Below are 13,885 nucleotides of genomic sequence, written 5' to 3'. Positions count from 1 at the left end.
TTTGTAAGTGCTGCAGTCTAGCTGCAGTAGGACATTTTATTTCATCCTACTTAGGTAAGGGAAAAAAAAGTCAAGATAATAAAATATGGGACTGTACTGAGAGGGGAAATGTTCACGTTATTTGTCTAAAGAAAGATTTGACAAGCTGGTAAAATGAAATGAAAATGGATGACAGCATCTTAGGAAAAAAGAACAAACAACAAAGTTGACTTTTGTATGATGGTTCTCTTTTTGAAGTCATTATCAATAGTTTTTCTTAGTCATTGGCGAAGACTTTCTAAAGGAGTTGGAGAGCACACTCTGCTGTAGGCATATGGAGCTTGAAATAATGGGACCATCGATTGGTCAGGCCAGTGAGAACAGCCTTTAGAACCAAACAGATCTGGATTTGTGTCATCCATCTTGGAGTGGCATTAGCAGGTTACTTAACATCTCTAGGCCCTAGCCACAATTTCTGTGAAGTGTTGGTTTAAGGTTTAGAAGTAACTCTTGGTCTGTAATGAGAGCTCATTGAATCATCATTATTGTTGCCATTATTTCTATTTTCAGTTATCTACATTTTCATTTGGATGATAAATACCTAAATCTGGGCAGTTTGTGTGTTCATTTTCAGTACTCAAATGACTTAAAAAAATTTTTATTTTTATTTTTATTTTTTTTTTGAGACAGAGTCTTGCTTTGTCACCTAGGCTGGAGTGCAGTGTCACGATCTCGGCTCACTGCAACCTCCACCTTCTGGGTTCAAGTGGTTCTTCTGCCTCAGCCTCCCGAGTAGCTGGAATACCACCACACCCAGCTAATTTTTATATTTTTAATAGAGACGAGGTTTCACCATGTTGGTCAGGATGGCCTCAGTCTCTTGACCTTGGCCCACCTCGGCCTCCCAAAGTGCTGGGATTACAGGTGTGAGCCACCGCACCTGGCCAAATTTTTATTTTATTTTTTTTGAGGCAGAGTCTCACTCTGTCACCCGGGCTGGAGTGCTGTGATCTCAGCTCACTGCAACCTCCGTCTCCTGGGTTCAAGTGATTCTCCTGCGTCAGCCTCCCCAGTAGCTGGGATTACAGGCACGTACCACCACGCCCAGCTAATTTTTTTGTGTTTTTAGTAGAGACGAAGTTTTACCATGTTGGCCAGGATGGTCTCAAACTCCTGACCTCAAATGATCCGCCCACCTTGGCCTCCCAAAGTGTTGGGATTACAGGCATGAGCTATCGCGCCCAACTTCAAATGACTTTATTGTAAATATACTTTGTTCCCCTGTTACGTACTTTTCATTTGCTTGTTTCCCAACTGTGGCCAGTTGGCTTTAAAACCTGCACAAATTAGGGATGAATTCTCTTTCTCTGACAGTCTAACTTCGCATTTTTTTTTTTTTTTTTGCATGAGATAGAAGTTTCAAGATAATTAAGAGATAATATCACCAACTGGATAAAGGTTTTTACTCTCCCCTAATTCCTTGGAAACTATAGTCCTAAGTACCATTCTTTCCTGCTCATTGCCTGAAAATTGGGGTTTTCTACTGAGAAGACCAAACTGGGTCATGTTTTTCTGGACATTTGTGGGTAGATTACAGTGGGGTATTACACATGCAAAGCCTTTGTCAGCATGACCCCAGGTGATCAAGGGGGAGGTTTGACCCCATTTATTGCTCTTCTTAGGACATAAATTATGGGCTAGGCACAGCATTCTTGCCAGCTCATAGTGTTTTGTGGACACTGAAGGTTAGGTCTCTCTCTGTTTTTTTGATACAGGCTTATCAAAAAAGCAAGTCAGCAAGTCAGCATCCTTTCAAAACAAAGAGGTACTTTTCGCATATTGTGTTCTGTTAATTTACTGCCAGGAAAGAGATATACAGGTTTGTTCAGCATCTCCAGTTAGAAAAATGAGGACAGTGTCTGTCAACTTGTTTGTTTCCATGAGAAAGGAAACAAAAAGTTTTCTGTGTCGTATCGGGGGTGTGAGAATTCAGTGTTTATTCCTTTTTTTTTTTTTTTTTTTGAGACAGAGTCTTGCTCTGTTGCCCAGGCTGGAATACAGTGGCGCTATCTCTTCTTATTGCAACCGCCGCCTCCCAGGTTCAAGCGATTCTTGGGCCTCAGCCTCCTGAGTAGCTGGGATTATAGGGACTCACCACCACACTCAGTTAATTTTTGTATTTTTAGTAGAGATAGGGTTTCACCATGTGGGCCAGGCTGGTCTCAAACTCCTGACCTCTAGGATCTGCCCATCTCGGCCTCCCAAAGTGCTGGGATTACAGGTGTGAGCCATCACGCCCGGCCCAGTGTTTATTTCCTGTAATGGTATAGGTATGATTTACATAAACAGGTAAGACCAAGCAGGCAGATTAAAAATCACTTGATTAGATATGTGGTTGCCATTTAAGTTCTAAGTTGAGGGTGATAAAGTAGAAGGGCAGGACCAACAGAGAGCTTTTGGGAGTTGTAATACCGGGCAGTCTTTTTCCAGAAGGTCTTATTCCCTGAATGTATGCAGCCCAAGGTTTGTGGGTCTGGACAGATGACAGCGGACAGCTGAATGGTTTGTGGAGAGTGGAAAGGGGCAACACTTTGAGTTCCTTAAAAAATTTTAGAATATAAGGCCAGGCGTGGAGGCTCACGCCGCGATCCTAGCACTTTGGGAGGCTGAGACGGGTAGATCACCTGAGGTCAGGAGTTTGAGACCAGACTGGCCAGCATGGTGAAACCCTGTCTCTACTAAAAATACAAAACAATTATCTAGGCGTGGTGGCATGCGCCTATAATCCCAGCTACTTGAGAGACTGAGGTAGGAGAATCACTTGAACCCAGGAGGCGGAGGTTGCAGTGAGCCGAGATTGCGCCACTGCACTCCAGCATGGGCGACAGAAGGAAACTCTGTCTCAAAAAATAAAAAAGACTTTAGAATATTTTTAGAGCCTGCAGATTTAACCATCTCAGTCTCTAAAACCCATAAATATATAAGTGAAGTTAAAGGAAGCATTTTAATATTTTAAAGGCATGAAGTGAAAAATAATAAAGTAAGTTCAGTAGAAAAGCATAAGAAGAAATGTTCAGAGAACTGTGGAAGCTGGCCATCGAGGAGTTGTATTTTATTTATTTACAAATTGTTATAAAGCTTTATTAATGTAATTTATGGTAGCATGTGAGTGATACTGATGATTATGCAGATGGAACTATTCAGATTAAATTAGGGCAGAGGTATTCATATGAGAAGAAAGTATTGAAAAAGGGAAACTCATGTTCTTGAAGAATTATGAATGTTTTCATATTTTCTGGTAGATACCTAAACGTCAGCAACAGTTAACCCCTTCAGAAAACAAATACAATTACATTCTAAAAGATAGAATCTATGGTATATAATTATATAATAGTAATGATGATGGAGATAACATTATCTTTTCTATTCATGACATGTTAGTCACTGTGTGAATTTATATTTCATGTTATTCACACAGCAATTCTGTTAGGTATGTTACTGCTGTTAACCACATCATATAGAGAAAAGAGACTCGGAGTGGTTAAATGACTCATCCAAGTCAGACAGTTAGCAAGTGGCAGCACTCGAATTTGATCCTTAGTAGTCTGATTTGACAGCCTGAACTGATAAATGCTGCCCTCTAGCACATTTTGTAGTCTATTTCAAAGTAATTAGTTTTCTCCAGTTTTTGTCATTTTTCATTATTGATTTGCATGACTTATCTTTTAGTTTTTCCTCTTTGATTATTCAAGTTTGGAATTTTTCAGTTTTAGTCCCCTTTTATTTTTTTACTTGTAACATATTACTTGCTCTTTAAAAATGTGGTATAGTTTTCATTGCACCTTGATTAATGTATATCCACTGTTAACATTTTTGAAAATAGAGATAACTAAGGTAAAAGGTCACCTGTTATTCTTCTACAGTTAAGAGAACCACAATTAACATATTTTGATATATGTTCTTCTAGCCTCTTAAAATCCATTTTATTATATCCTTGTGATTTTACTGTAGATACAGTTTCCTGTGCATATTGCATTTTCATTTAATATGACAAATATTTTCAAAGTTATTTTACTTATTCATGAAAGTAATTTTACATTACATTGTGTGAGCATGCCATATTTACTTAGCAATTCTGCTTTGGGTATTTAATTGTTCCCAATATCTTCTATTGTAAATAATACAATATTCAATGTCTTTGTAAATATTTTCTTTCATTTAGGATTATTTTCCTTGGATATAGTCTACTCAATGAAAATATCAGAACCTCAGAAATGTGATATAATAGCTTATTAACATTTTTAAGGCTGCTGAATTATATTATGAAATTATTTTCTACTCTCAGTGCCCATTTCATTGCTGCTTGCCAGCACAAAAGTTACTTACTTCCATGCTTCAGTTTCTACATCTTTAAAAATGGAAATAATCGTACCTACCTCAAAGGGTTGTTATGAGACTGTAATGAATTACTGCCAAGCAGTTGGAACACGCCTCGCAAAATGTATGAACCCCCAAAACGTTAACTATTTGGCATTGTAATTTTTAGAATCTTTGTCCAAGTTGACAGGTAAAAATAGTATTTTAATGTTTGAATTTGCTTTTCTTTGACACCTAGAGATATTCAGATTTTTCTAAAAGGATTTTAGTTTTTTTTTTTTTAAGACATTTTTCTTTTTGTCCTTTGCTTTTTTTTCTCTCCAAGGGTTATTAGTGTTTGAGCTCTTAACTGAAATATTAAGCTTATGTGGCTTCTGTTGTTGCTGGAATTTCTAATTTATTATTTACTATTGAATTTTTTAACCTATACTTATTTTCAGTTTTTATGTAATCAATTTATTTTTTTATTTGTAGTTTCTTCCACATTTTTTGAAGCTTGAAATCTTTTCACCCAGAAATGTGATAAGACTTGATGAGAAACAATGGCTAAATTAAAAGGAAACATAAAATAATATATCTGAAATGTATTTATGATTGTGGGGTGATGTAAAGATAAAAAAAGTCTGCTCTTCTCTAAGCTATCACAATGTTATTTATTACATCCTTGTTTTTTTCTTTGATAGGCAGTATTTTCTTAATCTTGTATTAAATCCTTCATATTTCTTTACCATTTTAGTAATAAGGAAGCAGTTGAAGAATTATAGAGTTCTAATTAGTCCACTATTTCTTCAGTGTTATTTTTCTATACAGTGAATAAAGGAAGACATTAAAACTAGTCCCTAAAAGTTTTCTTGTTCGTGTAATTATCCAATTAGTTTGTTAATCAGTGTTGTGGTTGGACCATATGGTCTTTTTTTCTAAAACATGTATTAAATAAACAGTCCTCTACTTTTTTTTTTTAAATGAAGTTTGGATTTTTAAAGCTTTTTTAAAAAGTCTAGTTTTGTGAAAGTGTAGAAGTGAAATTAACATTTAATTTCATAGGCTCTTTTTTCCCCTTCAGGTAGAATATTTAACGTGATAAATGATGCATCTTAACTGCACATTTATGTTCCATAGTAAGAGTTCTGGGAAGTACAAGAAATAATGGTTAAGAGAATAGTGGGATTGATTTATGAGCAAAAGAAGCTGGTCATTTATAGCATGTCTAATGATGGGCATGTTTAAAAGGAGAGACAATAGAATGTTTGTATGTTTAGCAACTGTTCAGGCAAAGAGAAAAATTGTTTTGGGCAAATAAAACCATTGCTCCTGAAATGATATGAAGAAAAAGAGTAATTTAGTTTACAAAACAAATTAACAAAAGTAGAAAATATAAAATATGTATTATTTACATTGGGAGCTGTTGGAAAGTGGAATCATCTCCCCAGAGAGCCAGTGGATGGGATAAACTAGCTGTCTCTGATTTCTGTAATTCATGGCAGATGCTTAGGAACAGGTTACATAAGAGGTTTCTGGGAATGGTTTAAAATGAAGTCTTGTAAAATGCATAAGGTCAGACTGGGTGACCTAGGTGGTATATTCTGACTCTATCAGATTCTGTGATAGCTTGTGGCATTCTGCTGTTCAGCACTAATGTACTGTGAGGATTATTTACTGGCAAATCCAGTGAGCCTTTATTTGGTTTAAGATGATAATTATTTGAAAAATAGTAATTGACCTAAGAATATACTTGTTTTGGGCCAGTATCTTCTCCCCTCTCTTTGCTTTTTCATCAAATAAAAATAGCATTTTTACTTGGTTAAATATTCTGTTGATTGTTGTTAACCTTTACTTTTAATTGGCATTTGATGTCATTGGTGCATATCGTGTCTAGGGCAGAATTAATACAATGTTCGCAACATGAATTTGAATAACTTTCACCTGTAAAATACTAGCTCAGTTGATAGAATACTTCATCTGTGCTGCATAAGTTCTGTTCCATAACAATACAAATTTTTAAGTGGAATTTTATGTTTACATTCTTTATGTCAGTTGATAGCAGTGGTTACTGAAGTAGAATAGAAAGACAGTCAATGGGGGTATAGGAAGAAAATCTTAGAACTTTTATTTACTTATTTTTTAACCTTAGGAAACTGAGCTTTATGAACATTTACTAGAAGGAGGGGCATTGGTGGCCTCTTCTGTTTTGCATTCCAGATGGACACGCATCATCTCAGGCCAGAGTGGGTGAGCCTCACGTGGGGTGCCAGAGTTACTTTGACCCTGTTTGTTTCCAGTTAGAATGTACTTGCTTAAGGGATTTGCAGATGATATTATATAGTTCTAAACCTAGCCATCACAAAATGGGCAGGGAAAATATGGATGGGAGATATTTCTAATGAAAAATCTCTTCATCAGCTATATGACAAGTTTTAATGATCATTTGATCAGTCTGGCAGGAGGGCAGCAAAAAATTTATAATTATATCAAATTTGTATTTACATCCACTCTCATTAACAAGGAAACCTTCCTAAGGATCCATTTTGTGACATGAGAGATTGGCTAATGTAATATGAAGTTACTCACATTAGTGAGACATTTGAGAAATGTTTATTCTTAAATCTGTTTATTTAAACCTTGAGTCATCCTTTTAAAATATATGTATTTGAGCATCTATTACAATTTAGGTGATATAGTGCACAGAATTACACATGTATAATTTGTAAATATACAACTAGGGAACACATTTCAAAATTATTTAATGCATGTTTAATAGGAATAATTTGAGGCATATTTTTCAAATAAGTTTAAAGATAAGAGGTTCACATTTTTTAGTTGTTGTATTATTATTTTACTTATACAGTTTAAATGTTTTATATGTTATCTTGTTATAATGCCATTGGTGTTAAATCATGTTTAGGTGACTTTTCCAGGTTGAAATGAAAAAAGGTGAAGTAGAATGGAATTAATCAAATTATGAAATTAGTCATTGCGGGTGAAATAGGTGTTCAGTAACCCAGATCTCTAGAATTTAATAATAAAGGCATTGTGCTAATTTAACTCATTTGTGAAGAAGCTGGATGTAAATCAGGAAGAAATATGAGTTACAAAGTATTCTTTAAGAAGTGCTTTAATAATTTTGTGGACAGATAAGAGGAAACTAAGTTAATTGTGTTTTATCAGAACTTTTAAGTGCTTTTATTTAACAGATAGCTGAGAATTATTTATTACTCTGTTCATTGTTTGAATTAAAATGAATATCAAGTGTTGCTTGAATAGTCTTTTTTCCTTTTACACTTAAATAGGCTAGACATTTGCTTTGTTTATACTATTAATTTGTTTTCACACAGGCTGCAAAGGTAGCCATCAACTCAGAATTAATTAGTGAAATCAAAATTAATGAGGTTTTACTATATTGGGTCATTTCTACTTCAGGCCAGTTTTCTTTATATGAGTTGGACTAGCATTTTTTTGAAAGAAGAAAAATGAGATTTATTTTAATCCATATTTAAAAAGCGAGGAACCATCTTTTCTTGTGAGTTAAGTACCTCTAATAACTATGCTTTCTTGGGCTTAGTAATATTGATTTTTTTATGTTTTCATTCTTGATTATTTTGGCTATTTCCAGTCTTATTACAGTAAAGCTAAAGTTAACTCTTTAGATACTTATTTACAGAGATGGTATATCATTTTTACTTTGGAATAAACTTTTTTTTTTAAGATGGAGTCTCACTCCGTCATCCAGACTAGAGTGCAATGGCTTGATCTCGGTTCCATGCAACTTCCGTCTGCAGGTTCAAGCGATTCTCCTTCCTCAGCCTCCCCGTCGACTACTGTTTTGTATTTTTAGTAGAGACGAGCTTTCACCACATTAGCCAGGCTGGTCTTGAACTTTTGACCTCAGGTGATCCATCCCCCTCGACCTCCCAAAGTGCTGGTATTATAGGTGTGAGCCACTGTGCCTGGCGTGGACCAGTTTTTTGTAGATTAAGCTTGTTATTTGCAAATTTTCATTATTACACTATGTGAAAGGAGAATAGAAGTATTCTTTAAAACATATTTAGTTAAATTTATGTGTCAGAGGAGAATGCATCATGTAGAAATGAAAAAGCTAGAATCTTGGAGTTAAAGCTCTTTTTTTTAACCTTCAGAAAATTACATCTCATAATCTACTTTTTAAAGCAGATCCTATGCTCTTATTTAATATTCATTTTGTATGTCCTTTATTTTTGCTACATAACAGTAATAATATAATGTAGAGCTTTTAAGTCTTATGAAGATAGATTACGTTTTCTTAAATCTTTGAAATTATCTGCCTGTGTATCTATGGGGAGGGTGAAAGAGTTCTGACAGGGAAACTTCTCATGAGGGGTTGATAATGTGGAAGGTCAGGTTTCTCATAAGAATGGGAAAGGCGTTTTTCTTTGCTTAATGGCTCTAGTCCTCTCTCTGCTAAATTACAAACTATGGTATGGAGATCTTTGACAGAGAGAGAGTATGCGTAGCTCAGTCGTTGTCAGTAGCTTTGTATCACCTCAGATGTTGAGATCTCCAATAGGGCAAAATTTAAGAACACCTAACAGAGAATATCGGCAAAACTTCATATTGACTCATACTTCATTTTCTCTACTTTTTGAAAAGGAATGACTAGAGTGTATGTGAGCATGAATGAAATGACTTTCAACGTGGGGACTAGCAAGTAGGTCAGTTAGATGTGTGGCACTAATTAGGGATTAGCTCTTTATAAAGAAGATTTTGGAGAGTTTGTAAGTCTAAGTAGCAGAATCAAAAGTAGGGTCAGTGGCCAGGCGTGGTGGTTCACGCCTGTAGTCCTAGCACTTTGGGAGGCTGAGGCAGGCGGATTGCTTGAGCCCAGGGGTTCAAGACTAGCCTGGGCAACCTAGAGGCTCTATTAAATATAATATATATGTAAAACAGTGGTGTTGGATGTGTGAATACTGTGATTGATAAGTGCCTGGTGACAGGATATGAACAGATGAAAAGGAATACTCTTTAGGCATCATTCTTTAAGTTCATTATACCTATAGAAAAAGATAACTGTTTCTTTCGTGAGGGAAATAAATGACCACTTTTTGACAGATTAATGTTGCAAAATAGAATATTGTAGTTAACCATTAATGTAGCAACCAACCCTTTTTATAAAATGAATAATGGATATATTTGACAAAGTCAGTACTGATGATAAGCTGTAGAAATGCAAAGCATCCATTGTATTAAACTCTTGCTTTGAGTTAGCAGCATATGTATGTAGCAGTGTGTGTGTGTGTGTGTGTGTGTGTGTGTATTTACCCAGTTTTGTTCTAACATACCCACATTTAACTATTTTTGTAGTTTGCCATTTTGTTTTAATTTGTTAAATATTATATTTATATTTATAAATATAAATATTTATAAATATTATAAAACTAATTTGTGTGTGTCAGAGTCAACTGCCCCTCAGTTTTTAATGTCTTTTGTTAAGACATTAAGAATCACATTTCATGTTTCAATTGAATGTTTATCGGGAAAATAAGTAAGCTTAAAAAATGCTTTAAAAATTCTATATAATGCTTTAATAAAGGTTTGTAATACCATTTCTCTGAACTTAGTTTTTTTTTAACTTTTAACATGAGTAAACACCTGTTATGCTGATTATAGTGTGTAATTATAATACACAAAGTACAAATAAAGCTAACAAAGAATAAAAATAAAACATTCAAACATTGATTTTAGGTTGTTTACAAAAATAAACATTATCTAGTAAGATAAAAATAAAGCTAAATCCTAGTGAAGAGAATATAAGGGAAGAAAGCAAATGAGACCATTGATAGCCATATTCCGATACTTACGCCCAAGATCCAGCACTGTTATAGATAGAAAATTCAGTCCTGAGTTTCCAAAGTGTGTTCATCTAAAACTAGGTCTTAATAAGATTACTATGGTCAACCAACTTTGGAGATGAATGATGTTGTATCCCCTTGACGAGATAATTATGGTCACAGCATTTTAAAGGTTCTCGGAAGTTCTGTGGTTAAAAACAACAGCTACTGCCTAACCTCGGTATTGTCAGTATTTCCCATGCACATTTGACCACACTTTTCCTCCCTTTTTTTCACCTAGTACCTATCCACATGTCCTATTTGGGAAAGATACTGAGACACTGATCTTTAGTTTAAAAACAGCCTGTTTGCTTAGGAGAACCCCAGCAGGGTGAGGTTTGATGTGTTTTTTTCTTTAGATCCCATACAAGGAAAAGAGTATATATATAGAGCAGTGGCCTCACCTTCAATAAATAGCCACAATATGTACAAGAATGAGTTTCAAATGGCTGTTTTTATATGGTTTCTCTCAGTATGACCTGAAAGCATAATCTAGTAAGTCACTGAAAAGTTAAGTTTTCAATTGTTTATAAATTGTTTTACAGAAATACAGACTTTAATTTTTAATTTTTTAGGTCATAGGGTCAGTTCTCTTTTACCAGAGAAAATCTTTGATTATTTATATCTTGTCTTGTTCTAAAAAGGAGTTGAAGGGCAAAAACTAGAGGTGAGCAGAAAATGCACAGCAGAACATTTAATTGGCTATTGTGTGGCTAGTTGAGGTGATGTATCTGCTGACATTATAGATAGACACCATGAAGGAACTAGGAATGCGTATCTACAGATAATGTGAATATCTATGACTCCTAAGAAATGATCGTGGCAGAGGGACGGTGAGGGTATTGTTTTTGAGCAAAGGTGCAGGAAAGAGCATGGGTCTAAATGAAAGAGTCACAGACAGAAAGAAGCGCTGCAGAAAGCAGCTCCCGCAGCAAACAAAGGAAAGTTCACAGCATGGCAAGAGAACACCTAATAACAGATCAATTTTTTCTCAGCTTTGCCTGCTCCAATATAGTAATCATTTTAGTGAGGTCATCTTTAAATTTGAACAGCAGTTTTTCCAATCTTTTACAGTCTTTAATCTAGAATTAATTTAGTATAAAAATATTTTGATGATTGATCTGGGTTTTATGTATAATATAAAGGAACACATTTTTCAACATGACCTAATATTGTGGTTGTTTTTCAGTGGCAGCAAATGTATAATTAATTTTGCCTTAAGTTATTGAAAACAGGATCCATTTTATTTTAAATTTAATTTAAATACAATTAAGGTTTATTCTTCTTTTCAGGCAAGAGTACAGCACTGCATCTGCTCTGTAGCCAGTGACCACTCAGTAGGACTTCTAAGTTTGCGAGAGAAAAAATGCATAATGTTGGCATCTCGTCACCTTTTTCCTATTCAAGTAATCAAATGGAGGCCTTCTGATGATTATCTGGTAGTGGGGTGTTCAGATGGTTCTGTGTACGTCTGGCAAATGGATACTGGTAAGAACGAGTATGAAGAGATACTATAGAAAATTAAATGGGTATATTTCGTTTTCTAGAAATGAAAATGTCTTTTGAATGAAGAAAACAGCCTTGAAATGTAAAATAGTTGCTACTTTTATTTCTAATTGTTTAAGTGGCCTCTTTTTTGTTCTGCTACGCCAAATGCTTGTAGAATATTTCATGAATCTTTAAAAGCATGTAATTGAGGATAATATTGCAGATGAGGACAGACATATGGACAACAAAGTATGTATGATTCCTGTGTAATTCACGAGTAAACTGTGAACAAGAAGAAATCACCAGGTTCACATGTAGTGAAAAAGATACAACCCTTTTTTCTTTGAACAGCAGAAAAGCAATGCTGGGCAGTTAATCGTATGAGGTAATTAAAATGAAGTTTTCAAGTTCTAGAGATAACATTTAAAATTTCAAATTTAGAAAGTTTATGTATTGGGGGTATAATGTAGAACAAGTAATGCTTAGCTTAAAAGCACAGACAATAATATGTAATGTTTATACACAGACTGCCATGGTTTTCCCTCAGAAATTTGCAAGTATATAACTAAATGTTTATTGGTTTAGGCCTTTTTCAAACTCATTGTTTTTTTACTTTTACAATTTTCAGTAGTCATCTATCAGTTATGAAAGTCTTTCTTTTGATTCCTAGTTGTACTAATATTTCTACTAGATTTTTTCCTTTTCTTCATCTTTGTTTTAAATAGTGTTGTTTTGAAATCAGACTCTAAACATATTTCTGCATGGACTATTGTGCAAAAGGGAGTTCTCTTAAGCCTTTTGGGAATAAATAGTCATAAGCTTCAGTAATCTTTTATTTATTGTCTTCATTTTAACTGGTAGTACATAGGCAATCTTGACAAGAGGAAGCCTTCCTGAAGTCTGTCAAACTTCCTTGCTTTTGTGTGTAACTTTTCTTTCTCTTGTCTCATTGTAAAAGAGATTCATACTTTTGGTCAAGTATTAAAAGCACAAAAGTATTAGAAAAGAAGAAAGATGAACCCACATCTCATTGCTCAGTGGTAAATGTTAACATTTTTGGCAAATTACTTTCTAATCTCTTTCTGGGCATTTAAAAAAACAGAATTGCTGTTGTACTACATATGCAATTTTGTATCTTTCTTTTGTGTGTCTTTATGTTATGTCCTATCTGCTGAATAGCAGTCTTGTGTTTTATTTATTTTTTAGTCCACTTCATAAACTGAATGTATGGAATTTGTCTTTGGCCCTAGAGTCAGACTGTTTAGATTGAACTTAGGATGGACTCCTAGCTAGCCCTGTGACCTATTCCAAGTCACTGGATATTTATCCCTCAATTTCCTCACCTGTAAAATTAGGGTAATAATATTTTCTATCTTAAAGCATTTCTGAGAGAATAAAATGAGATAATATTTCCCTGACATGTGGTAAACAGAATATATGTATGTATGTATGTGTATGTGTGTGCAATTGTAAGCCTGTGTATGTGTGTATACATGCATGTGTATGTATTTCCTACTACTATTATTAAAGAAGCATGCTATGTAACTTGCTACTTTGTTGAACTTGGGAGTATGATGTTATCTACATTTAGAAATAATTTTTTGGGAATTAGTACTAAAGAAAGTTCTTATAGCAATAATGGTATTTGTAAGACACTGTATTAAAATACTGTCAATATTAAGACTGGGCACAGTGGCTCATACCTGTAGTCCTAGCACTTTGGGAGGTGGAGGGGAGTGGATTGCTTGAGCCAAGGAGTTTGAGACCAGCCTGGGCAACATGGTGAAACACCGTCTCTACAAAAAAATAGAAAAATTAGCTGAGTGTGGTGACATATGTCTTTGTCCCACCCACTCAGGTGGCTGAGGTGAGAGAATCACTTGAGACCAGGAGGTCGAGGCTACAGTGAGCTGTGATTGCACCACTGCACCCCAGCCTGGGAGACAGAGACTCTGCCTTAAAAATAAAAAAATCTGTAACTATTAAATTAATAGCTGATATATTTTAAGTGAAAATGTATAGTAAACTTGTCTAGGACTTGTTCAAATTAAATATTAAGAGAGTATCATTTTTCTGAAGTTTTCTGATGCTTAAATATATAATACTTGAATATTTCAGATACTATAAATATCTTTGTGAAGAATATAAGACGAAATTATTTACAAATGAGGCCTTACTGG

General features: G+C 34.7%; 1 protein-coding gene across 3 annotated transcripts in view; it reads left to right on the top strand.

The window, feature by feature from the left end:
- Positions 1-13,885, top strand: part of WDR7 (WD repeat domain 7) — a 386,547-nt gene that overhangs the window by 56,332 nt on the left and 316,330 nt on the right. For all 3 annotated transcript variants that reach the window (XM_023218353.3, XM_023218354.1, XM_023218355.3), the window contains exon 13: positions 11,510-11,705. In XM_023218353.3, coding sequence (XP_023074121.1) covers positions 11,510-11,705 — 196 coding nt within the window. The remainder of the gene's footprint in view (positions 1-11,509; positions 11,706-13,885) is intronic.

Source organism: Piliocolobus tephrosceles, chromosome 18, assembly GCF_002776525.5.
Source record: "Piliocolobus tephrosceles isolate RC106 chromosome 18, ASM277652v3, whole genome shotgun sequence".
NCBI classification, from domain to species: Eukaryota; Metazoa; Chordata; class Mammalia; order Primates; family Cercopithecidae; genus Piliocolobus; species Piliocolobus tephrosceles.
This window is presented reverse-complemented; position numbering and strand designations above follow the sequence as displayed.